The 26,840-nt window shown below is 42.3% G+C and overlaps 1 protein-coding gene and 1 pseudogene across 1 annotated transcript; both read right to left on the bottom strand.

The window, feature by feature from the left end:
* Positions 1–346: 346 nt before the first annotated feature.
* LOC147894859 (uncharacterized) lies at positions 347–26,840 on the bottom strand. Its single transcript, XM_087384866.1, has 13 exons — positions 26,258–26,840; positions 25,265–25,439; positions 12,611–12,694; positions 12,168–12,409; positions 5,836–6,070; positions 5,066–5,145; positions 4,731–4,815; positions 4,421–4,552; positions 4,093–4,206; positions 2,339–2,386; positions 1,024–1,108; positions 890–943; positions 347–758 (listed from the first exon to the last, which is right to left on the bottom strand). The coding sequence occupies exons 1-13, from the start codon at positions 26,488–26,490 to the stop codon at positions 598–600; spliced, it is 1,728 nt and encodes a 575-aa protein (XP_087240992.1). The 5' UTR covers positions 26,491–26,840; the 3' UTR covers positions 347–597.
* LOC147894860 (uncharacterized) lies at positions 15,602–16,099 on the bottom strand (annotated as a pseudogene).

The following is a 26,840-nucleotide window of genomic DNA, read 5'->3' on the forward strand; positions in this document are numbered from 1 at the left end:
TATTCTTATGCTTTGGCTATCAAAATAATATGGATATATGAGAATTTCATCCACCTGCGGCCAATGATAACGAGTGAAAGAAGCTTTAACACTCCATGCAAATGACACTGCTTTTGGCTGTCTTTCAGCTTACCAAATCTTAGAAACCTAAGCCTTACACAGAAAACCAGAAGAAACTTGGACATGAGTATAGGTCGTCCTAAATTATAGCAGGCCAGCCGTAACTACCTTAAGTAAATATTACAGTCCATTGCAAGGGCATGCACTGGCAAACAGAGACACAAGAGAGAGAGAGAGAGAGAGAGAGAGACAGAACCTCCCACATCCATAAGAAAAAATTGGTGAAGCTGCAAATATCTTTTTAAAAAGAGGATAGGCTTCCTTCACAACTAGAAAGCATATATTATTACATTATTTTTCAAGAACCTCCTCTCAAAAAATAATTCAAAATCCAACCAAACCCAGCAAATATTGACAAATTTATGGCACAGAGCTAGCTCAAGGGTTTCCATGTGGATTACCCAAAAGCTCGACTCAAGTATAAATATGGACATGAGAACAAAGCTTTCAAGCCTGATAAGTGAAAGAATACATGTATCATCTGGGATCAAGCGTTTGCTGTTGAAACAGGGAAATGCGAGAGGGTGATGAAATACTGCCTGGTGGAGATGGCTCTGGACTTTCTGACACCTCAAATTGAGTTGGTAGCAAGTTTAAAAAGCTCCCTTGAACTGGCTGATTCCCACCTGGACTTGTATCTATGTATCCCAACAGGATTTCTTAGGATAATAAAACAGAACATAACTTCATATGAAGCTTCCAATCTATAGAGTCTAAGCAAGGAAACATAATTCTTAAAAGAGTACATTCATATGGATAAGATCCTTACCGAACAAAGTCTTGATAGAAGGCCTTTTAGGTTTTCCTTTTTTCCGTAGCTCAGCTACAAACAAAGAATCCCAGCTAAGGAACATGCCTGTATAGTCTAAGAACTTTCAATTAGAAACAACTACAAATCCTTACCGACACCAGGAACCTGTGCATCCTGAACTATCTCAAAGTTTTTGTAGGTGTATCCAACAAAATTTACATCTTTTGATGAAAGCATCTGCGCATGCAAATAAAAATCGTATCATGCACCAATTTTATATAAAAGAGCAAAAGAAACACATCAGTGCAAGCAACCACAAAAAGGTGCGCTATATGTTTAGGCTTTAGCCTCTCTTGTGGAAGTCAGTAGATGATATTGGGAATATTGCTGGGCAATGAATGCAATGTACTGATAAAGATTACAAACCTAATAGACCAGACCAGTGCCTAAATACACTAAACTCCTATTCTGCTACATCGAGCCTCCTCGCTGCTGCCTCGGACTGCCCCATGGCCAACGTTCTATATACCCATTGGCTCTTGATGATGCAATCCAGTAGACGCCTCTACTCACATGGAGCTTGTTTATTTGTTTCAGCTCCCACATTGTACGTAGCTCAGTCTAGTTTCAGTTTTTCTTTGTTTGGTTCTTTCCATGGTGAGACATACCATGGATATCATTGTAACAGTTTGGGCTCATAGGCCAATTTGGCCTCCTGTAACATTTAATCTCTAGCCCATAGGCCAATTTGGCCTCGTGTAACATTTAATCTCTCTCTCTCTCTCTCTCTCTCTCTCTCTCTCTCTCTCTCACACACACACACACACACAGATGTGTGTGCATGAGTATGTGTGTGTGCACATGCGCACGTGCAGACGTACATACATATTATTATGTATGTATGTATTTATAGCAATATGAGCAGGTAGAGCTTGCAGACACATCCGGCACCGTATGCGAGGATTGGGAGAGGGAATGTAATGCATGCTGCGCTGACAAATCTTTCAAATTCTCATTCAACATGTTACTACTGGGTCTCTTAGTGTGCAAGTAGGGGAAAACCTTACTCTACATATGTTGGTAATATAGGCTCCTGATGCAGCATAGTGCTTCCGAATCCCATGAAAGTTGTGCTGAAAGAACTAATCTGAATTCCGGAAGCTTGGGCTCTCTCAGTTGGGCCCTAATGAAGTGAAAATTGGGTAATAAACGGAGGCCAAAAATCCCACGTAGAGCCTACCAGGCATCTATATAACTTAAGCTTCACTACAATTTTGTAAGACCCAAATTGTGGCAATATACAGTCCAACTTGGTCCACATGACAATATTAACCTTCTGCTGGCATGCTCATACATTTTTGTTCCTGGATACATGCATTATCAGAAGGTGCATCTTCCCGTATTCCCTACATTAAAACAGGATATAAAGCCCAATACAACAGGAATGCCATCTTGCGACAAAAATACCTTTCTCCATGGACCAGATTTTGACGGCGGCTGCGCCTGGGATCCAGCCTGCAACCAGAAAAACTTCAGTAAACTTTCATATCACAAGTACATCACCCTGGACAAAATAATTACCCATCTGATGTACAGAAATCTTTCAAACAGGGGACTCCGCAGGTCTTTAGAAACCCAGTATAACTACTTATGCTTGGGCACTGATGACGACATAAGTGTTGCTTTGTTTGCTAAGTATGTCTTCCTTTTGTTTTTCATAAAAGTTTTTGTTTACCTCTTTTTTCTTCTCTTTCACTTTCTCTTTTATTTTCTGTGTAGATTTTTGGTCTTTAGAACAACAAAAAATCTAAATTTGTATGATTGGACTTATTCTAGTCTTACAAAGGTATATATATATTCTCTCTCTCTCTCTCTCTCTCTCTCTCTCTCTCTATATATATATATATATATATATCACACCACACCACATGAGAGAGAGAGAGAGAGAGGATCTCCTGGAAGGTGTCTGCACCTCTCATCCTCTAAAAATAAAATCCTCATGATAATCACCCACACAGTTGAAAACCATAAATTCCATCATGCATAGCAGGGACTAGCTGCTATCACATCCCCACAGACGTCATCAGTGCTAACGGATGGGTGTAGACCATATATCAACATATCTCTCACACATAGACACACATCCACTCACCCACACACACGAGCGTCCATCTAACAAAGATCCTTGTTTCTCTTTTATTTTCTGTGTAGATTTTTGGTCTTTAGAACAACAAAAAATATAAATTTGTATGATTGGACTTATTCTTGTCTTACAAAGGTATATATATATTCTCTCTCTCTCTCTCTCTCTCTCTCTCTCTATATATATATATATATATATATCACACCACACCACATGAGAGAGAGAGAGAGAGAGAGAGAGAGAGGATCTCCTGGAAGGTGTCTGCACCTCTCATCCTCTAAAAATAAAATCCTCATGACAATCACCCACACAGTTGAAAACCATAAATTCCATCGTGCATAGCAGGGACTAGCTGCTATCACATCCCCATAGACGTCATCAGTGCCAACGGATGGGTGTAGACCATATATCAACATATCTCTCACACATAGACACACATCCAGTCACCCACACACACATGAGCATCCATCTAACAAAGATCCTTGTACTGTGTTTCTGTCAGCACTCTGGAGCTGAAGGGCAGACTCAACTGTGACAAAAGCTAGCACTAAAGCAGAATGTTAAAAAAGTTTCATGTTTCCTCAGTTGGCAGAAGCAGGTGTATAAATGTAAATCAAAGACAGCAGAACCTGCATAACATCAATTCTCAATACAGTTCCTTTTTAGACAAAAGAAGGGCTCGCTCCTAAGCCAACCATTTCGTGAAATGTATTTGATTTTCTTTGATACGCATTGAAGATTCTATTCCTGATAGACTCGTATAATTATCTAAAGACACCACTGATTTTTGAGCCCCCATGGACTACTACATGCAAATTTTTACAAACATCCATGCATAGAGAACTTAGAAAATTGCAGTCATGGTGAATTCCTTCAAATGCTTCAAGTTTTTCCACTTATTGCAGACCAACAACTCATCCATGAATTGTTGGACCTTCTATTTGTAGACTAGGCTAGACAATTTTCCTATTCTTTTAGAAATTTCACACATTACAGTTCATATATGGTGCACCTTGTGGACAGAGATGCTTGTTTGTTTGCCACAATCAACAGAAAATGGTAAAGTACAGAATATTACCTCTTCAAATTTCTCAAAATTTTGAGTATCTAGCTCATTGGTCACCTCGGGTTTGAAGGCTGCCTCCATCTCATAAAGCTTTTCCCAGGACACACCTTTGAACCAGGAGTGTGCCTGCATTAGAAACGCAAATATTATGTTTTAATCATTCAGAAAGGAGAGGTATTGGTCAACTAATTTCATCAACCAAGCATCACTAACAAAACTTGGGAAAAGTCAAAATAGAATAGCTGACTCACACACACACACACACACACACAAGTCTACAATATATCCAATCGTACAAATTAAATTTTGTGTTGTTCTAAAGTCTGACATGATAGATTACCTTGATTTCATCTGCCCCCTTCGTACCCAACCTATGCTCAACATCACACAGAAGCCTGCTTATTAAATCCTTAGCTTCTACTGACAGCTTAACCTCCTCTGGAAACTTTAAGTGACTCTTCCAATTGACAATCTGCTTGCAAAAAATGGACCGATAAAAGTGCAGATACAAATGGTAACTTAGCTTGTCAATAATTTATCTGCACCCTATATTCACTACCAGGATTAGTCGTCATGGTTCATTATTTATACAACTACACACTTTGGGTAGACAAAGGAAAAAACGCAACACAATAAAGATATAGGCTTACCTTTCTGCATGTAGACATGGGTTCATCTGAATAAAAGGGTGGATAACCTATGAGCATTTCATACATGATAGCTCCAAGAGACCACCTGTGATTGCAGAAAAAAAAAATGTCAGAACTTCCAAACAGTTGCTCTATAACAGAGAGCTCATTTTGGTAATATCGACAAAATTCAGACTAAAGTTGACAAACTTTATGGCTGCTCTATATCTTGAATAGAGCCACTAGTTCAGCTTGCCGAGGACTCTGGAAACAAAATAACTGGGCAATGCCACTCAAAAGAGAACAATCTTTCCAACCACATAGACTTCTCTGAGTAAAGCCTGTTCAGGGCGTACCAGTCACACTCCATACCATAGCCTTTCTTTAGTAAAACCTCAGGGGCAATATAATCCGGCGTCCCAACAGTAGAATAGGCCTGAAATTTTACAATAACTATATCATAGGTGCAAAACTGGTGAATGCAGGAAAGAAAGCATTAGAAGAAATATAGTCCCACTGTGTAATCAAAAACAGGAAACACTCTCACCCTGCAAGATGAATCCAAACCAAGAATGATTTACATCATACTGCCAATGTGGCAGCCTGCCATGCAGCGCACATGGGACCCCATTAATGGCAACCGAGTGCTGCCCACGAGGCTTCCCAATCAGCCCAATGATTTACCCATAAGGCAAGTCCTTCATCTCTTGCCCACATGGCAAGCCATTCAACCCAAGACCTGATCCTCATGTGGGGACTCACAGGTGGGGAGTTGACCCATCTGTCCCACCATAAGTTGCCGTCTTGGGTATAGAAATATTCAGAATCTCTCCTTAATTTAATCTTAGAGGATGTATCTCGAAGTGACAGAAAGAAAACCCTTGGGAACGTAAAATTTTAAGCCTAGAAGAGATTGCCAATATCTATAAAGATCTGCTATACTTTCAGGCGTCTAAACACAACAGAAGCTTGCCAAATCACAATGCAGATGTCCTTTTTTAAAAGGAAACCTCACTTGTCTCTAGTTCTTCTGTGGTTATTTCCCCTTTCGGGTTGAGTCAGTTTGGGAATTTAAGTTTGCAATGAGCACTATTACGCATGCATAATCTTAAAGGGAGAGTTATACCAGCATACGCCTATTTCTCTGCCAATGTAATAATTGTTCCTGTTGTGTGCGCCTTGGTGCAGACGGATGCTTTGTTCCATCTGCACTAGTAGTTTCTCTAATCCTGTCTTCAATGACAGGATCATTTTCTTTCAACGTGGGCAGATTACTGCAATCAAGCGGTTTGCAAAGTCCAAAGTCTGACAGCTTCATGTGTCCATGCCTATCAAGCAGCAAATTATCAGGTTTGATATCCCTGCACACATATCACAACAGTTAATAGCAAGTAAGAGCAGCACCATTTAAATTAAAAACTCTCTTTCGGTTTACTTCAAAACATATGCATGTAGAGATAACACAAACATTTGCAAACAAGTTTTTTTAGCCAGTAGATATAATGGACTACAAGTCTGTCATATGGTAACCAAGCATTTCCCAACCAAATACACAATCATCTCTCAAAGAGTACCCCACATAAATGCAAGTAGTTACATAGAAGCATACATGTCGAACACAGAAGACATATCCCAGATGAAACCAACAACACGCATGTTTTAGGATATCTATAGGATACTCAATCTCTAGGTCTGTTCTATGCCAAGGGGGATGACTTTGAGTTGCATGATTTAATTGATTCAAATTGGCTGGAGATTATGATCCACCAATGGCAATCATTTCTTTATTGGCACGTAATGCATTTCTTGGTCGAGCAAGAAACAATCCACTAGGAGATTGATGGCAGATTTTAATCCTGTGTTTCACACTCGCGCATGACACATGGAGATACATTATCATATGTTAGACAGAGAGATAGCATGCTGGAGAGATCAGTTGGATCTACAGCCCTATGCATCAGAAGGTTGCAGATCTTGCTCTACCCAAAGAAATGTGTGAAGCTTTCCGGAAAGATTTGGGCTTACTTCCGCTTGGGACATGAGATCACACCTTGTACCTTAGAACACTGTCACTACGTTGGAAATTAGTATATTAAGGCATGTAATAATTAGTTAGAAGGATTAGGGGCACTTTTATACATATCTAAGGTTTTTCCCTAACCAGAATTAGTGGCTGAGTCTATATCTGTGAGGGTTTTAACCCTAGTTTGGTTGCCCTAGGGTTTTGTCATGTGACAACCCTTGTACTCTCTTATTATTCATTCTTGCGACATCAGGTCTCGTTTTGCTTCACACCGTTCTCTCCAATCTCAATCCTTCCCCCATTTCTCATACCAACTCATCCTCCAAAACAAATCAAACAATGCAGCTTTAAACTCATGGGAGTTACTAAGGGGTTGAAAGTCATCAAATATATCGCATAGCAAGGACTAGCTACTAGGACATCCCACAACAACAACAGATGTGAGTGTAGACAATAGTATTACATATGCTCTGGCAAAACCGATCGCTATAAGAACTGTCACAATATCAGCAGATTGCAACTCGGACCCAAAAAAAAACCTTCCCACAGGGATCTCTTGATTAGGCTGCCATTTTTGCAGCAGTGATACAGCAGTTTCCTATCTGGGCAACCATTTTTTGATAGAGTTTTCTCTGTTTTCGACCTGCTACAGCGATGTATTTTGACTGGTTGACTCATATTCAGGAGGTACTTTGACTGATTTGAAGGTGCTGCACCTGTTTCCCAGATTTGGCCACCCCTAAAACAGTAAAAACACTTGCTGTTTTTCACATTTTTGAGCCTGTTCAGATATTCGCCATATTTGAAGAAGGTTTTGGCCTTATTTCAGTTCCAAAACTGCTCAACCAGTTCTGTGGATAATTTTTTAGGCTCAAAAAGTGCTCGAACAGTTCTGTATTTCTCTGTTGCAGCTCCAAGAGAAGTTGAAAAATTATTGTTTTTGCTCGGCTTGCAAAGCTCTATCGCAGCAAGTTGCTTTAGCCTTAATTATGGCAACAATCAGCCCATCTTTGGGCTATTTTCGAGGTTTTTTTGGTGCTCTAAATCTGAGATCAATACCTGGTAAGATTTCGATCACCCCTTAGCTTGCATTTGGAGTTTTGTCTCCATCTACGTTGCTCGCATTCGGAGGCAGATTTGATTCTTTTGGAACCATTCAAAAAGTCCAATTTCATCCTACATTTGCCTAGCCAAGTACTGGCTTGTGAAACAGTGTTTTGTTGTTTCTGCAATATAATTCACAGCATGTGAATTTTTGGGACTATCTATGCATTCATCTTTGAAGATGGCTCGAAATCAAAATTAGAATCCAGAAGATGTTTTTGGAGTTTTGGCCGAGGAGGATAAATTGGATAGCACAAATTATACCCTATGGAGCTTTATTGCCAAGAATTTTCGGTTGCGAAGAATCAATGGGGCTATGTTACAAATGAGGATTCCTCACCAGAGGATGCAATCATTGCTCCTAGTACACGCTGCTGCCTGGTGGACAGCAGGCTCAGGCTCATTTAGGTAAAAATAAGCCTTCACTTATGTTGGCTAAAGGTAAAAATAAGCCTCATTTAGGTGGCTCTAAATCCAAGCTCAGTCATCAAAGAAAATTTCAAAAAATGCAAGTTGGCCAAAGAAAAAGAGTAAATGCCATTATTGCAAGAAGCCTCAACACCACATCAATGCAAGAACAGGTTTGACAAAGAAATGAAAAGAGAGAAGCTGGCATGACAGTTTTAGACTCAAACGCATCAAATGCAAACAACATAGTGCCTCAGCTAACCTTGTTATAAAAGATTAGTCTTTTTGGGTTTGCAGTTATGATGCCAAGTGTGATGCCAACCATGAGGTTGCCTCACTCAGTGTGAGTAATGCCTCAGATGCCGTATGGTACTTTGATAGCAGTCCTTCCAAGCACATTACTTCCAGGAAGTATTTATGTGCAGATTGGCAGCCTGCTCCTATTGGCAAAAGAGTGTATTGTGCCAACAATTCTTCATATCCCATAAAAGGAGCTGGGAGGATTTACCTTTCATCAGTCGATGGGACTCATGTATGCCTTCCAAATGTCCTCTATGTACAAGGGATAAAGAAGAATTAACTTTCTATGCCCTCTTTTGGAAAAAGAGGCTTGGCTGACACATTTGAAGATGATAAGTGAATCGTCAGGGATAGAGAAACTACCAAATAATTGCTACAGGCACTTCGAATCAAGGTTTGTACAGCTGGACAAACATGACAACAATACATCTAATGCATGTGTGGCAACAATGACTACAGAAATAAAAAATACAGATTTATGGCATGCTAGACTTGGCCATGTAAACTTTGGCATTTTGCAGTTGTTGGAGAGACATGGGAAGGTACATGATTTGCCTTCTTTGGAGACTCCTCCTAGACATGTCTGTGAAGGATGCATAATGCATATTGGCAGAAATGCATAGGAATGCCTTTCCTAGAGATGGATTTGTTACAGCTAAGAGAAAATTGCAGCTCATACACAGTGAAGTGTGTATCTAGCATCTATATATTTGTTACCGTCAAAGAATGATTTTTCCAGATTTTCATGGGTGTTTTGAAAGAAAAATAAGTGTTTCAAGCAATTTGTTGCTATGGCTGAGAATGAGTCTGGGTGCAAAGTGTGGTCCAAGAATTTCTTAAAGGAAACACTCCTCTCCTATTATCCTATCAAATGGCTGAATGGAGCCACATGCTTGGAGAAGCAGCAGCAGCATGCCTCCACTTAAAAGAGCATCAAGGGGAAGAGGGTGCAACATGGATTTGATGAAGATAACCTTGTCACCAAAGAACTACACACTGAACTGAAGGCATATTTTGAAACACAAAGGAAGGAATCAAAGGACTTGTTCACAGCCCAAGAAACATGTTTCAAGACTCAAACTCAAATGATAGCAATGTTGCAAGCAACAGTTACTTGGCAGCAAGAGCCGCAAGGAATATACCCATAGCAACATCTTTTACTGAAAAGACTGAAAGACTAAGAAAATTGAACTCTCAGAATCCAAAATCCGGTGTCGTGGTGGCTATCCTGTGGGCTGCAAAGATATCCTGCGTCTGACAGGTTGTCTCTCGTTGTGGAGGAGAACATGATCTCCTCGAACTCTGTATCCGATGGGCTACCTCAAGAGTGATGCCTCGTCTCTGGCGATCTCCTCTGAGGACAGCTGAGATGGGTCGGACATCAATCGTGTGTGCTCTGGTCACTATTTGTGTCATGTGTGGTCTCTGCGTCATTCGGCGTCATTCGCAAGGCAGTGTCGCATGGTCTCTCCCCATTGATCCACACTACCCTCGTGTCAGCTAGCTCTTCCTCCTCCACCCCACTATGCCTTGGAGCTGACTCAAATGCCTAGTAGTCTGTGACATGTCGCTATGCTCAGTCTACCTCAGCTTCCTACGGCGTCGTTTCCCCCTCTGCTCTCTGATCTGTCGTAATAGTCTTTCTCCATGTCGTCACATCTCAAGCAGATAGAGCCCAATGGAGACATGGTCTTGTGAGAGTGGCCAAAGCCATGCCGCTCCTGAAAAAGGCATTGGTATTGTCCACGGATCTCATAGTAGGCTACACAAACACATAAGAAATGCTCCTCGGTCTCGCCCTGCCGGGCTATGAGTTTCAGGGATTTGGGTCACATCCGTTGCTCTCTCGCAATGCCTACAGCTCTCCTCAGCTGATTGGGGGCGACCGGGCGGGGGTTGTTAAAGATTGACATCAAATTGTATGTGGCCTAGACTAGAAAGAAATGGACTTTTCAAGTTCGATATAGCCTAGACTAGAACTTTGAAAGTCCACTCTCCTTTCTGGAAAGGGGTTCGATGATGCCAAAGGCCAAAACCCCAAATTCCAAAGAAGCCAAACAGTGTTTTCAAATCTAGAATTTTCAATTACAAAAAAGAAGAAAAAAGAGAATCGTTGAATTAAAAGAAAAAGCCACTAGTTAAGAATCAATCGCTCCATATGTAGCTATACAAGAAATTTCATGTATCATAGAATTTGAATGAATACCTCAACCGTAAGTATAATGAATAACATTACGATCTAACCAGGTCATGAAAAGGCATGAGACAGCCACCAAATTAATTTGGAGTAAACTATGAAAACTCTTTCTAACACCCCCAAAGGCTGCCATGAAAGTAATCCATTCTATGAACCACCCAATTATGAAAACCGTATCCAAGGAATCTAAATACTCAATCTCCCTGTCAGGATAACCATTTTTATCTGCATAAATGTCGGACATCATATGAGGAAAAATGCAATGTCATAACTCGTTGCCTTTGCAATTTATCGCATCCTACACTAAGCGTGACTAATGCATCTTCATTGTCTACATCCAAGGTAATACTCTCACATCCCAATAGGTAGCTTCAAAAAAAAAAAAGATTCTGTAAGCTCCGCTCCATCTAAATTATTGAAGTCTTTACCTTCAGTTGTGAGAAATTTTGGACATGGAAAAGCAGTAATATATATGATTAGGTTGGCATCACACCTTCCAATAACAATAGATTTTACTCATCTCTCCAAAACAAGCACGTGACATACAAGATAGCAATAAGGCCACTTAGGAGACAAGTCGTCCAAGAACTAAAACCAAAAGTGGAGAAAGGATTTAGGAAATACCTCAGCTAAGAGATAAAATCCCAACAGGAAAAATTCGTAGTCCCTCAAGAAAAGGGTTCCTCACGCAGTTCCTCAATGAACAATGCCAAGAATGTATAGCCAAACACTTAAGCGAGGCAGTAGGTATTGTAGGCTGGCCAGCAAATGCCAATGGCACTGACCAATTGCCATATAGTGTGGCTACCTCACTTTTGGAATTCAACAAAAACGAAAGTTTCAGCTAACGAGCTTTATGAAAGGCTAAACAAACCTTCAGGGGATTCTAGTAGAAATCTCCCACTTCAAAAACTCCCTCTCCTTAAAAACAAAGCCACCAATTCTACCAACATCCCTGATCAATCTTCTAGACCTCTGACTCCAACAGCAGGCCAGACCAGATTGGGTACACTTGCTTGAGAGCCCTGTGTGTCGCCCATGCCTCTTAGGCATATTGCAGGCCTGGCCAGAAAATCCCAATGGCACAGGGCTGAGTCACTTTTGGAATTCGGCATGAATCAAAATTCGATTTGTCAAACAAACTTTTACAACAAAATGACTAAACAAAACTGCAGACTTTTCTAATACAAATCTCCAGCTACGAAACTCCCCAGACTTCTCTCTAAACAACACTGCTCACACTATTGAATTAACGTGAGCCCAAATCTGAAACAAAATATCTTCTTAACCATCCATCTTGTGACCTTTGCTATGATTGGATGAAAACTTTACGACCTGTCAATACTGGCACTCCAAGAGCCCATTTGAGTACATGTCAACTTGAATGAATTAAGACATCATCATCAGCTAGAATATAAATCCCAACCTGTGGATGTAATTGTGCTTGTGTATAGATTCTATTGCCAGAACTGCCTGCCCAACATAGAATCGAGCTTCGTCTTCTGTAAGAGTGTCTTTCCGCATCAGTAAGGTCATCATATCCCCTCCTGGCAGGTACTCCATGATAAGATAAAGGTATTCATCATCTTGAAATGAACAGTATAGCTTGACAATGCAGTTGCTGTCCACTTCAGCCAGCAGATTCCTTTCTGCCTTCACATGCTCCACCTATTCACAGTTTAAAACCCAATCTCAAGTTGATTGACTTCAACACTAACATCAGAACTACTATACATAAAATATCTCATTGAAATAACCATTATAATATCTACAAAAGGCCTTAAACCAGGTATGGGTGTGTCTGTCATGCTGAAATTACTACTAAGAAATACTAATCACTAGCTCATACAATTGGAAAAAATATCTTACCTGCCCTCTTCTCAGCATTTCTGACTTCTTAAGTTTCTTCATCGCATAAACATGCCCTGAAGTCTTCTCTCTACAAAGCCTCACCTGCATGACCAATCAGGGAGATTTCACCCTTAGGCCAGTCCATACAGCAATGTTTCCCCAAAAAAGCAGACAATTTGTGTGTTTCATAGTTGGCAAACGCTTTGGGAACGGGACATTTGCAAATGTGTTCACAAACTTTTTCCAAACCACATTGGTTGAAGGTTTCTTTTATCTGCCTTCTACACAAACATATATTCTACAGTTAAGAAGGATCGTATATGCTATACTGAAATGTTAAGTATCTGGATTCGCTTTTTTTTTTGAGCCCAGGAGCAAGCCGAAAAAACTGTAGAGTCTAGACATAGCCAACTGGAACTTTTCCAGGAGCGCATGTGTGTGCATGTGCATATGCATGTACATGACAGCCGTGCATGAGTGTATGATGTGAAATTTGAAAACAGTTCTACTGTGTTCTAGAATACTTGGGACATACTACAGAAATAATTTGGAATTAAACAAATAACCTTCCAATGATATTTTTAGTCAAGCTTCTAAATTTAAGAAAAATGATAAACCGTAGACTGCACATGCAAGTTAAAAGAATTCCCGAAATATAGTAAGGACGTGTGTCCTTACGTGCATGCGCATGTACATGAGAAACGTGCATGAGTGTATGATGCAAAATTTGAATGCAACAGTTCTACTGTGTTCTAGAATACTTGGGACATACTACAGAAATCATTTGGAATTAAACAAATAACCTTACAATGATATTTTGAGTCAAGCTTCTGAATTTAAGAAAAATGACAAACAGTAGACTGCACATGCAAGTTAAAAGAATTACCAAAATAGAGCAAGGGAGTGTGTCCTTACAAAACACAAAGGTCAACACACGTCAAAGAATGTCATCCAAGGACAAAACCCACATAGCACAAACGTAGACAATGTTAATTCTGACAGTGCTCTTGATGCTATGATTGACTTTGAATAGGACTTTCTTGCTGAGCCAAGCCAATGCCACGAAAAATCCTGAATGTAACAAATCCTCATTTTTACGGACACATCTTTCCATCTATTTTTATTCACTTCATTTATTCATTTTATACTTGTGCACATGTTACTGATCACACATATGAGTTCTTTGTTACAGGACTTCACACCGGACAGAATATTTTATATTTGTGTGAGTTTGTTGTTACTAGACTTCACACACCGGCCAGAATATCATCATCAAATCCCATGCACTGGTCATTACCATTACAGAGATCTCTTCCCTTCTCCTATACACAATGAGTTACACCCATCCTAATATGGTGGTCATGCCTTTCATAAGGGTGGCCACGGCTGACACTTTATGTGATATACAGCCTGTCAATCCAAGTGCCAGGATGTTGGGAGCTAGTGCATGGCCAATCTAGATGGAGTTAATCTACAACCCACAGGGCGATGTTCGTTACCAGATTCCCTCCACCTGTCACCATGCCCCACAGTACTGCAGTTGCTCCACACATCCACCAAATTTCCATAACCATTTATATAGAGTTTATACACCCTAAGTTCCTAACTAGGCCTTGGGGGGTGAGCCTTGGTGTGCCAGGCGATAATGCTGTGTTTTTACAAGGAAAAACAGAGGTTATACAGGATTAAGAGAGTTGGTTGTAATCTCCAAAACCAATGTGCATTCAATTTCAAAACCAACCACTCATGCACATATTAGATAGCATGGGACAAGCCACAACTGTTAAATTTCAACCTAAGTTGTCTAGCTTCAGTAATGGCCTTTGCAAGGTTAGGTTGGTTAAATGTTAATTATGCTAGGCCTAAATGTTTAATCAAAATACTATTTAATTACATTATTTACCATATTCCCAATTTATTAGGCTAGAATTATTAGTCTAGATGACATAAAATTCATTTAATTAAAATAAAATGTACTTTTAGCTTTCAGGTTCATTTGTAGTTTTTCTAGCTTTTTTGTGTTAGGTTGGGGGTGTATGCTTGTTTCTATTCATTCTCATATGCTATTTTGTGGAGTTGGAGCTTGCTCGAGGGACCAGCCATCTTCTTGCCATTTCACCTCCACCTATGCAACCCACAAGAGAATTCCTGCTTCCTAGCGAATTGCAATTCAGTTCCATGCATCTTGCGTATGATGACACTCCTAGAGAATTGCGATATATTTGCTACTCCTGCTGCCAATTCAGTCATCAGTTTTTCCTATATCCACAACCTTTGCAAGCTCCGGGCAACTGTTTCCACCTGGATAAATTGCGATTCTAAGCAGCCTTCTACCTTGTGTTTTGCCAGATTGACTGTGTGCCAACTTTCTTTGGCAGTTTCTTTCCTGTTTACAACTGCAAATGATGATTTCCCAGCTTGTGCTCCAGAGTCGGTCAGTGTTTGTTGATCGTTGCAGGATATTTCCACATTTTGGGAATTTCTGCATCAATTGGGATCAGGTTTCATGGATTTGCATACTCCAAGAAAATTGCAATTTGCCAGATCTTGAGGCTGAATTGATTTTCGTTTTTACATTCAGACACTTTCTTACATGTTCTACTTGATTATTTTACCACTTGGGTACCAATTGGAGTTTCACTACCTGAAATGGATGGTGAAATGATGATTCTACAGTGTTTTTCTACCAGTTCTTGATTGTGCTTTTAAAATATTAGTGAGACAGACATGGGAAGTGTATGTTTCAGTCTCAGAGGATTTTACACAGGAGGATGAGTTTTAATAAAATTTGAAGGGGCATTGGAGAGAAGAGGAAACCTTGTTCCAAAGAAGATAAAGTTTCACGGAAGGCGATACAGGCTTCTGCCTTCTGACGATTCTGATTTTTCCTTGGATCATGATGATAATTGCAGACGTCCTAAACAGGTAGACCACATAAAATTGGGAGAGAAACACGTCCAGATGATGAAGTGTAATGGTGATCATGAGCCCAAACCATTTTTGAATTGGCTACAGAACACTACTAAATTGAGAGATAGCGGCATTCAAACTTGTGCAAAGATGAGAGAACTTACAGAATTGGGAAGAAATCACTCCATATTTAGCCATATCAGAAATGTTTGAGTCAATGTGAGGCATTCATATGTCAACACAGCATACTTGGTTGGTTGCATTTATCATAGATATCAACTTTGAAATCTGAAGAAGATTGAGTAATGCTAAGATCCAAGAAAATACAATAGCCTCTACTGGCTGTGCAATTAAGTTCACAAAACCCTCGAGAATAAATTCCTAAATTCCTCCACCAGAAGAATCTAGATCTTTGAACATAAATCTTTAAAATTTGAAACATCTGGGACAAATAAGTCATCTATGTAACTCCTAACCTGACTAAGTTTATGAAGACCGATTGGACAAATCTCACAAGAGATCAATTGTTGCATAAACTCAAATTCATAAAGTAAAAATATAGAATTTTGCTAAGAAACTAACACAATCAATGCCCATCTGAATACCAATGCTTTGGTGGAATAAAGAGTCTCCTAGACTAATGAAGCACATTTTATTCCATGCAAGAAGACTTTGAAGGGTACTACCACTGTATCATTGTTTATTAAGCATATATTTGTTCACCATGGAGTTGTTTCAGGTCATGACAATAAGTTCACTAGCAAATCTTAGCAAGCATTAATTGATAATTTGGCAACGAAGTTGGAATTCTCCTCTTCTTTCCATCCCAAATCAGATGGACAAAGTGAGGCAGCACAAAGTACTACTGGAAGTCTTTAAGAATTTGTGTACACGTTCATCCGCGGCTTTGGGAGAAACTACTTGCCCATGGTAGAATTTGCTTACGACAATACAGTCTATTCTTCTACATGTAAAGCACCATCTGAAATTTAAGGTAAGCATTTACTGTTGCATGTAATGCGCACAAAAGATGCAATTTTTGCAGCTCTTCCGTTTATTGAAAATTATGTGAGAAAGCACATCATTCAGCCACAAGAACACCAGAGTGAATAAACAAGCTGACTAGGTATTGTTCAGATTCCATAAAGCAAGGCTTAAAACAAAGGTAAATAACCATGTTATTTATGTTAAGCTTGCTTTATGCTATTTTGGTCCTTTCTAGACATCTTGGGATCGATGATATTTCTTTTCGCTCGTGTTTACTACCTCATTGAAGGATCCATAATGCTTTTCACGTCAGTCTATTAAAGTATTATCAGGAAACTACAACATCTATCCTAGATGAGCATCGGTCAAAGAAGATGAAATTCTAATACCAAAACAGATACTTTTTCATCAACATAAGTGTATACATGGTGGATGTTATGAACACGAGTATCTTTTGGAATTTCATAATTACCCCATTGATGCTAAGTGGGTAGATCGACATTATCTTTCTGAGTACCCTCATTTGATTCAGGTTTATAAGGAGGCACTTCAAGTGACTACTTCTGCTTAGTAGTTTCCAATTGAGGACAATTAGTTTAGCATTTATTTTATATTTGTGCAATGTTATCGATCACAAGTGTGAGATCTTTCTTACAGCACTTCTCATACTGGCCAGAATTTCATCATCAAATCCAGTGCACTCGTCATTATCATTACAAAGATCTCTTTCTTTCTCCATGGTTAATACACCATCAGTTACACCATCCTGCTACGGTGGCGGCACCTTTCAAAACGGTAGCCATAGCTGGCACTTTGTATAGTGTAGAGACAATCTACCGGATTCGATGTTTCTTCACCATATCACCCTCCACTTGTCAGCATACCTCACTATACTATGATTGCTCCACCGTGGGTGCGCACACCTTAGCATAAGGTGCCATTCGAAGCATTCACAGCATTTTGGAACACTTCAAATTTTTGAGGATTCAATTTCCTCTCAGCAATCTCAACCAATTTAGTAAGGTCTTTCAGGGTGGTTGGGTTGAACATTTCAACCTCATACCTCACTTTCGGGGTTAGGGCTGCTAAATACTTCTTCCTTCTATCATCCTCGCTCTTCTAAGGTAACTCTAAAGAGAGTTTCCAAAACCTAGCTGTAAATTCAGCGTTACTCTCGTTATCAAATTGCCTGAACCTTTCCCGACAGAAGGTCAATTCTTCTTCATGCCTCGGATGCATGAAAGTGGCCTTAAGCTGCTCTACAAATTTGGACCATTGAAGAATAGGCTCTTTTCCCGTTTGTGATCAGGACCACCACATCAAAGCATCCTTTTGTAGATGCAGTGTGGCAAGAGCAAGCTTCTCGTGACCGGTCTTATCTTGATGGGTAAAATATAGCTCAAAATGGCGAATCCAATTGAGAATTTTATCCGCCTCTCTTGCTCCATCATACTTTGGGAATTCTATTCTCTCTCAAGGTTGAAATTTGGCTCTCTTCGAGGGGGTACTTAAAACGTCATCCCTAAAATTCAGCACTCTCTTAGTCCCAAATTTGGTCATAATGGACTGTTCAATCATATGGCTAAGCTGAGAAACCAGCTTATCAACGGGAGACTCCTCTCTTCCTCTTGCACTTGGATTATAATCATGTGTACGGGATTTTGAGTTAAAGGCGTAAACTCAATGCCTTGCTCTTGGATGGACTCGTTTCTCCCTTCATTTCTAAAGGAAAACTCCCTATCAAGAGATTCTTGAAGGAGAGATGGAAGTAATTCTATACGTGGGTTATCATACTCAATATGTGTGTAACTCTCATCTACATTATCCTCTTCAAGAGGAGCTCATGGTGTTCTCTCCCTATCTCCTTCTAGTAGTGGAGGAAGGACAAGTTCATTATTAAATATCCCTTCCCCTTCCATTCTTTCCTTTTAGTAATACAAGAGAGAAAATGACTTGCTGTAATTACAGAAAAGGGGTTTATTTTACAACAAAAGTTGTGTTGTAGAGTTGGTGGTACTCATTTGACTCCCGCTTCGCTTGTGTCGAAAAACCATTTCATATGACCTCCTCTTCCTTCTCTTTTAGCCTTTCTTCCTTGTTTTTATGCTGTAAACTGGAACACTCCGTTTGGGCTACTTGTTTTGAGTGGATTGGAGCTCTAGATACCATTATAGGGGGTACTTGATGGGTGGATCACCCCTTTAAAATCTTGTTCCAATCCGACTTTTCGTTGGGGAGAACGGGGGGTCTCTTTTCCTCACGGTTTAATGGTTTTAAGGGTCTATTCGCATGGGGGGGAGTCACCCCGTCAGGACACCCCGTTCCCCGTCCAAAGACCATAAAATTCAGAGAAAGCCCTTACCTCATGGGCTCCAAAATCCACGATTTGCACGAATCAGAAATATCTTCCTCCAAAACTCGCACCTTGGTTACCAGCCTCTAGTCGGGGGCCTCCAAAACTTGGCCTTTGTGAGCGAACTTCTGCCGGTTTGTTGTAGCGGATCTCTGTTTGCGCACAGGAACCAACCAAGACACTGTTGCACACATGAATCTCATACCTCTGCCTGTATATCCCGTGCCCTTCCTTCCTCCCGACCCTCCGCACACACGGCTTTATGCTGAGCTCTTTTCTGGTGTCTTCCGCGCAGCCTTTCTACGTGTAAACTCCTTGTGCGGCTCTCTTCCACAGTCTTCTCGTGCGCTCCCACCTGCTGTTCGTATCTCCATCCTGCACACTCTTCTTCTATCTCGGTCGTGGATCGTCACAGCTCTGATACCAAATGTGAAGAACCAAACCAGATTTCTCGCAAATGCAAATGTGTGCAATGCATTGCGCACATTTGCCTTCGCGAGAAGTTTGGTTCTTCACAAAGATGGCATGGCATCCTGCAAGAAGGTGCTCTGTGGAATAGAAAATGCATCATCTAAGTCCAGATAATCCCCATGCTGGGGTACATGCAACGGTCCAGAAGACTCATGCTCATAGGCACAGCGGGCATCTTCCATAAAACCCCTGCATGGAGCTGACAAAACATGTTAACTGTCTGAGTAGTCCCCTTGCTAGGGTGGGGGCTGCTTACCCTTATCCTGCATAGCAATGGCAAATGTGATCTGCTAACCAATCTGCTGTCCCATCAGGGCAAGATGCAGTATCCTGCATAGCCATGGCTATGGTAAATTGCTGGCTGAACTCCTATCCTATCTGGCGTGACGTACCCTAGAGCATAGAGGAAAGGGCATCCAAAAACTGTCTGCGCCTGCGCTTCCCCGAATGTAGGAGAGGAAGGCTGAGTGGAAGAAACCTATGTACCACCAATGGATGCAACCACTGTGGTAGGCACTTGCTCATACTGAGTAGCCTCATCACTGCCATGAAATATATCACAAGGGAACGCTCTGGTGGCATGGTGACTGGCACTAGAGAGGAGAGCTCGAATGTAGGCAAGGAGAAATGGATAGCGAATCCCTACTGTAATGACCACCTGAGATAGTGTGTGGAAACACGAAAAAGGTCAATGTAGAGACTCGGAAGAAAGGTCGTCGAAGCAGCTTTGAAATGGGCCTGAATAAACCAAAATAGGGCTATCAAAAGCCCCTAAAAGAGGCTGGAAAATTTTGAGCTTTAGCCTCTCTTTTCTTTTTCTTTTTTGAGAGGATGGGTCCCTAAGTCACCAAGGACACTTAGGACTCCTAACCTAAAGACCGGTAAGACAGTTAGGACGCTAACTTAGTCCCCAACCTAACCATCTAATTAAACCCTGATTAGGTTAACCTAACTGATCAACTAACCTAACCTAGCTAACTAGACCTAATTGACCTAACTCGACCAACCTAACCAAACTAACTCAACCCAATCCAAGTAACTAACCAACCTGGCTAATTGAACCTTAGAAAATACATTAAGGTTTTGGGTTGCAAACATGACAAGCGGCAGCGGCGTGGCGAGAGGCGACGAAGCGAATGACGACGGAAATCGACGGACGGCAACCATGGGGATGACGGGATCACGGAATGGTGGCGACAGAATCACGGAACAGGCTCACGTCGACTCAAGATGGGCTCACGAAACAGGCACGACGGCTCATGGAATAGGCAGGTCGGGCTCACGGAACAGGGCTTGAGGGTGAGATTCTGTAACTGAAGGCATCCGGTTGGGTCCAAATCCCATTGGGTCAAATCCCATTCAGCTGTGCCAAATCCCGTTTGAAGCGTCCGGTTGGATTTGAAGGGGAGGAAGCAAGCCGATGTTGCTAGTCCTGCTTTTTGCTCGTTTGCGTTTCTTGCTCCAGAACGACAATATTCGTGTTGAAAAGTGGGTGAGAATGCGGATCCTATCGACCCTTCTTACTCATGTTCATCGTTCGTTAGCAGGTCAATGCTTCTGCTGGTAGGATTTGGTGGCATTAACAGCTTGACGTTGAAGCTAGTTCCGAACAAGGCCTTAGGAAGGTGCTCTGATACCAATGCAATGAAGTAGACAAGGGGGATTAGACGTCACATCAAAAGTACATATTAGGGGGTGGATGGGGACTTATATAGTCCCTCGACATTTTCCACCTAAAGGGCCTCTAACTTGGCCCCCCTTTTTCCCCTTCATTACAAGGCACCTATCTGCCTAATCTGGAAATTGCAATGTGATCCAGAAGCTGAATTCATTTTTGTTTTTTGTTTCACATTCTGACACTTCCTGGCACTTCCTACTGGACGATTTCACTGTTTGGGCACCGGTTGGAGTTTCTCTGCTTGAGCTGGATGGTGATTTGATGCTTCTAAAATGTTTTTCTTGTCTATCTGCAAGATTGGTGGTCGAATCTTAAGTTCTACATTCTCTGCCCATTCTTTTGGCTGTGTTTTGGCAACTTTCAGTGGTTTCAGGAGTTCTACACATCTATTGGCTATTCCAGACAGTTTTGCATTAATTGTACTTGGTGATTTTACAGAGAACTACCTCCTAATTGTTAAAGGGGAGATAGAACAGTTAGTTTGTCTTCTAGGGCCCATTTTGGTTGCATCAAGGATTCTGGAATACTGTTTTCAAAGACCAGCATTACTCGAGGCCCAGTGCTTGAACCTCCAACACAGTCGATCTTTCCAAACACACAGAGATGCACAAAGAATTCTGAACCCACAAACTGTAAAGGACACAGAGAGAGATCAACACAGCTTCAAGGAGCTGCAAACATCCAGCAAACTGCTGCACGAAAGGACAGCGAGGGAAGACTGCGCAAATCTGAGGCATACAGACAAGAAAGGTGGCCAGGTTTTGCTCCTGCATGCCTCTTGTGAAGGGCTTCGATGGGATAGAAATCCGGCCACCTATGGCTTCTCTTCTAGGCAGCCAATCCCCTTACCAGGCCAACCTGGTCAGTAAACTGAACCGAACAGATCTAGGCTGACCCTGGTCTGTAAAAATCACCTCCTCTGCAGGTCTGCTGACCTGCTTGTACCCAACCTGTTCCATCCCAGGCCTGTCACTGCTGCAAAACCGGCTGCAGGTCTTACACTAACCTTGCACTGTTCCAGACCAGCGCACAGTTCCACGGAGTGCTCCAGCCTGTATTGCAACCCCCAAAGCAGCCTGTACAGTAGGCGCATGCCCCACGCTCTATCCTGCCGCTGCATTGCTCTCGAAAAGGTCTTCAGTGGCTTAGGGAGAAGCCCCAAAATGCCTCTGCTGCTGCATTGCTCTCAACGAGGTTTCAGGGGCTTAGGGAGGAGCCCCAAAATGCCTTACTTCAGCACTCTATCTGCTGCAGGTGTTAAGCACCTTGGATGGGCTCTACACCAACCAACTCTGGCTGATCAGAGCTGCCATCAGAGCCGATAGGCTCTCTCCTTCTGCTGCGTGCCTCTCAACGAGTCTTAGGTGGCTTAGGGAGGAGCTCCAAAATACCTTACTTCAACACTCTCAGCCCCCTTTTCTCACCAACCAGGCCTTGACGAGTCTGTGGAATTGGCCAACCTGATGGCCAACCCCACCTTGCTGTCTGCCAGCATCCTTATGGATGAACATACTAAGCCCTACTGGCCCTGGCCGACCAGAGCTACCATCGGAGCCTAAAAAGAGCCCCATCTCTGGTTTATTTCTGCCGATATCATGGGCCTGCTGCAGGACCACTGCCTCTCAAAGGGCCTTGTATATACTGCCATCCAACGCTATACCATGGCCATCTGTAGAATGGCCAACACCATGGCTGTCACAAGGACAGATCTGTCCTAAGGGAAAATGTGCTATCCATGTGGCAGCCCACATGCTGCCCACATCCCACTGTAGCTGGGTCAGCTAGTGTGACTAACTCCCCATGTCATCACACTTACCATCACCATGTACCCGTCGCTACCTTCCATATCTTCCTAGCCACCATGTGGTTCCTGATCTTCACCTTCCAGATTGGATAATTTGACCCATCCAGCTTGTAAGACGCGCACACACTGTGAACAATAATATGAATAAAGCTTGCAATGAGTGTCAAGGTCGCCTTGCTTATCTTTTTTTTTCCCAAAAAGCAAGGTCCCTTCTTTCAAGCATTGTAATGCCACCTGTCTATGGGTGCTCCAGGGCTGCCAGTGCTGCCCCCTGTCCCCCTAGAATGTGGCCTGCTGCTTGCCCTTCCACTGTCCATGCTCTCCACATATGGACTCAGCCCCGTGTAAGATGCTACGGCTGTTCTGCTGCACTTGCAACCTGATCATGGCTGTAGGCTTCTATATGGATGCTGCAGGGATGCCATGCTGCACCCAAATCCAACCTCTGGTTGGCCCACTTGAGGGACCCTTTGGACCTATGCATCCTGCTCAACATCCTATGCCACCGTGCCAACAAATGTCTGCCACAAACGGGAGGATGCCTAAATAAATGAACCCTACCTAGTCTGAGCTAGCTTGCCACATCATCCTGGAGAAGATGCATGCGGCATTCTAGCCTCAAATTTGAACCGAGCTCAAGTTTTTAAAAACTCCTTAAGAAGCCCGCCTCCCCCTTTGCTTTGCACAGTATGTGGTGGATTTACTTATAGTCTTATTGATTGCTCTGAAATAGTGTGGACACAGACCTCGTGTATGTCATGAATCTCTTCAACATCTTGAATATCATGTCATAGGATTGGTTAAGAGACTGGAATGGCTCCACTGGAAAAATCAGTTGACACCTCCTGTTGTACGTTGAGTGCCATATACATTGCCAGATTCCCCCTAATATTTGGCATTATATGCATCCTGAGAAAATAATGGCATATGCTATATGGCTCTACTGAAATAAGTGGCCACAACAAGTTCCATTGAAAACAAGCTTAGCACCATCCTAATCACATCAAACTATTTCTGATGGTGATGATCTGATCTCTCCTACCTCGCCTAAGGACACCAAGAATGATGTTACCATTCCAAAGACGGGTTATGAGAAACATCCTATTATTTGACATAACACGTGGTTGCATAACTCCACATCATGCACCTCTGCAATGGTATGGAGTAGCTAAACTCCACATCATGGGCCTCTATGATGGTAGGGAGTAGTTATGTTACCAACCGCATTGTGTCACTGACACACTTTTTGTCTCTGGGTCTCTAGGGAATCCTGGAGGTCAAGTCCTCCATGCTATCTGTGTTAAACAAAATAATGACCTTGTGGCTTCCACCTTGCATGACAAATAAATTGCTTTGGCTTGACCAGTGCTGAACCTGTCTAGCCAGATTGAACAGATTAGAACAAACTGAAGTGACTTGTCTTGTTTGGGATTAAGCATTCACTATATGGTGGAAACAACAGTGTAGTTGCTGCAGTTAGTGACGCCACCTGCATGCTGCTGCTACTACTTGGTGCTTGAGGGATACAAGTGAGTACACATCCTTTTTGGTGTGGATATTGAGACCTTCCTTATTGTGACTCTTATCATTGCGCTAGACCCCAAATAGCATATTCAAGGAGAAATCAGCCTTTGCGAAGGCTTGGACACCTCTTGAATTCCAAGCCATGGTTCTTGTCACAAAACCATTTCAGAATATTTATACATGTGTCGCGCGTGTGTCAGAGTTTGTTTTCAATAAACATAGCTTTTTGTTCCACAGAGCAGCAACCTCTGTTTAACTTCCCAAACCAGTACCATATGCTGCCATAAACATAGGGCTGCAAACAGCCTAACCCTTCCCGCAACCTTTGTCAAATTGGGTGAGGTTCCTGAGATCCAATCATGACCATAGAGTGGACTTTCAGCTAGTCCGATGAGCTCACAATAGGTGAATAAAAAGGCAAACAACCAGGCAAATCAAGAAATAGAAAGTGGAATGATCCCTCAAACACCTTCCACAATGGACAGCCAAACCTCAAACTGTGTGTTGATTTGGAAAGCCCAATGCTTCCCAGGAACTGTCCCCAATCTCGAAACATAACCTATCCAAGTGAATATAGACAAAAAAAGCTACAGCTGCAGCGTGGATTTTGGCCACTGGTGGCAAGGGGCTGGCAGCAAAAAAATTGCTGTGCGCGCCAAATTCTCCTCTCTATGTCCAAAAGAAAACCAAATCATGTAGCACAGACAAAACCTTCATACAAGTTGCCCATAGTTACAGCAATATTTATACTAATTCAGTTGATCGCTTTCACCGAGTTACTCAGATTTCTGTAGCATTAGCCTCACCCTGCACCTTACAATTATTGTCGAGTATAGCACTATTACCAGAGTTCCCACCTTCTGCATCATAATCCGGAACTGCAATCCAAATGAAAACCTACCACACTTTTCTTCCATGAACCCATGCAGAGAATAGAAATTGCACCTCCCCAAACGCTCCTCTCCCAATTATCGTCAATAGGTCGAAGTCATCAACGCCCATTTTATGTCTCTGCAAGCGCATGTACTCTGTCTCTTTCCGCTCCAGATCCTTCAAGAGGTTACTTTGTTCCTCCTCCGTAACATCAGCATCTGCCAGCTTTCGCTCGAGTGAATGTCGCCTGAGAAGTCCACAATCACGCTAAAGTCAGCTCCTTCGCGCTTTGCAAGATATTCATGCAAGTAGGGCCGCCAACCCAAATCCTTCGTTAAAAAAGCCTGTTCTAGGCAAAATCAAGGCGAACAGGCACGACTGGGTTCGTAATGGGATCCTGTTCCTGGACCAAAAACATGCACTCCCGCGGATTATCCAAGAGCTCTTTGGAAAACCTAGCGCCCTGCGTATTTTGAATATTGTAATTACAGTGATTCTCGATGCATCAACGTCTCAAAATTTTCCTGCTCGAGCAAGTCAAGAGCCATTGAAAACTCTTTCGGCTTCGCATGACGAACGAGTGACTTGAAAATTTGTAACCTTCCCGAGCAACATATCATTCTTTGAGGTGAACAGACAGAAGGCCTGACTAAGAAAACCATCCTCAGGACTGGTTTGTAAAGATAATGGAAGCCACAAAGTGATTTAACTACAGCATTCCGGGTCCTTTAGGCAAGATTGCACGTGCATCTGAGCGTCGTGAACTACAAAGCTCCAATTCTTGGAATGGCAACAGTGGGGGGCATCTTTGATCGGATTCAAGGAGTCCAGGGATCTTCGAGGAAATCGGATGGCACCCTCTCTTCAAAGCCAAGGTTGATCGATATAGTGCATTTCCTACGGCTTTCAAAGACCCTAAAACCCTCGGGCTAATAATTTTTGGCGACTAAGAAGATTGACGAGAAGCAGCGGGCAGATCACGGAAGCATATTCGAACTGCGTACAACTTTTCAAAACCTACATTTGGAAAGCGTAAAACAGAAACGCAGTGAGTAGAGGCGTTACCTTTCTCGTCGCTCTTGCAAATTCTTCATTTGCGCCTTGTAGTGATTCTCGATGTACTGTTTAGCTGCAGCGACCTTTTGCCGGGTGATGTTGGATGGAAGATCTTCGACCACAGGCTTGGAGCCGTCCTTAGCACTCTCGGAGCCCTGCGAGCTCTTCTTCTTCCCGAGGGAAGCCTTGAACTTGTCCGTTCGCTGCTGAAACCGTTGGAACCAGCTTTTGCTCCCGTCCATCGTGGAGAGAGCAGAAGTGGAAGCTGGAAGAGGTAGATTGGAGGAAAAATCAAGGAAGGGGCGGTGAATCACCGACCATGGGCAACAGAAGTCAAAATGCGAGCGGGAAAGAGGGCGGAAAGGGGGGAAAGGGGACGAAAGAGGGAGCGATCGGGGGGGAGGGGAGCCATATCCGGCAATGCGGACATGGCAAATTGATGTCGATCGAGACACAAGATGGAAGGGGAGGAGGAGGAAGAAGAAGAAGGTTAGGTCAAGACGAAGACAAGGAGACAAACGCAAACGCAAAATCAAAGCTTTGGAAACCAGCAGCAGCAGCAGCAGCAGCAGCAGCTGCAGCTGCACCACCT

Source organism: Dipteris shenzhenensis, chromosome 14, assembly GCF_047967505.1.
Source record: "Dipteris shenzhenensis isolate YYH24624 ecotype China chromosome 14, Dip_SZ_1.0, whole genome shotgun sequence".
Classification (NCBI taxonomy): domain Eukaryota; kingdom Viridiplantae; phylum Streptophyta; class Polypodiopsida; order Gleicheniales; family Dipteridaceae; genus Dipteris; species Dipteris shenzhenensis.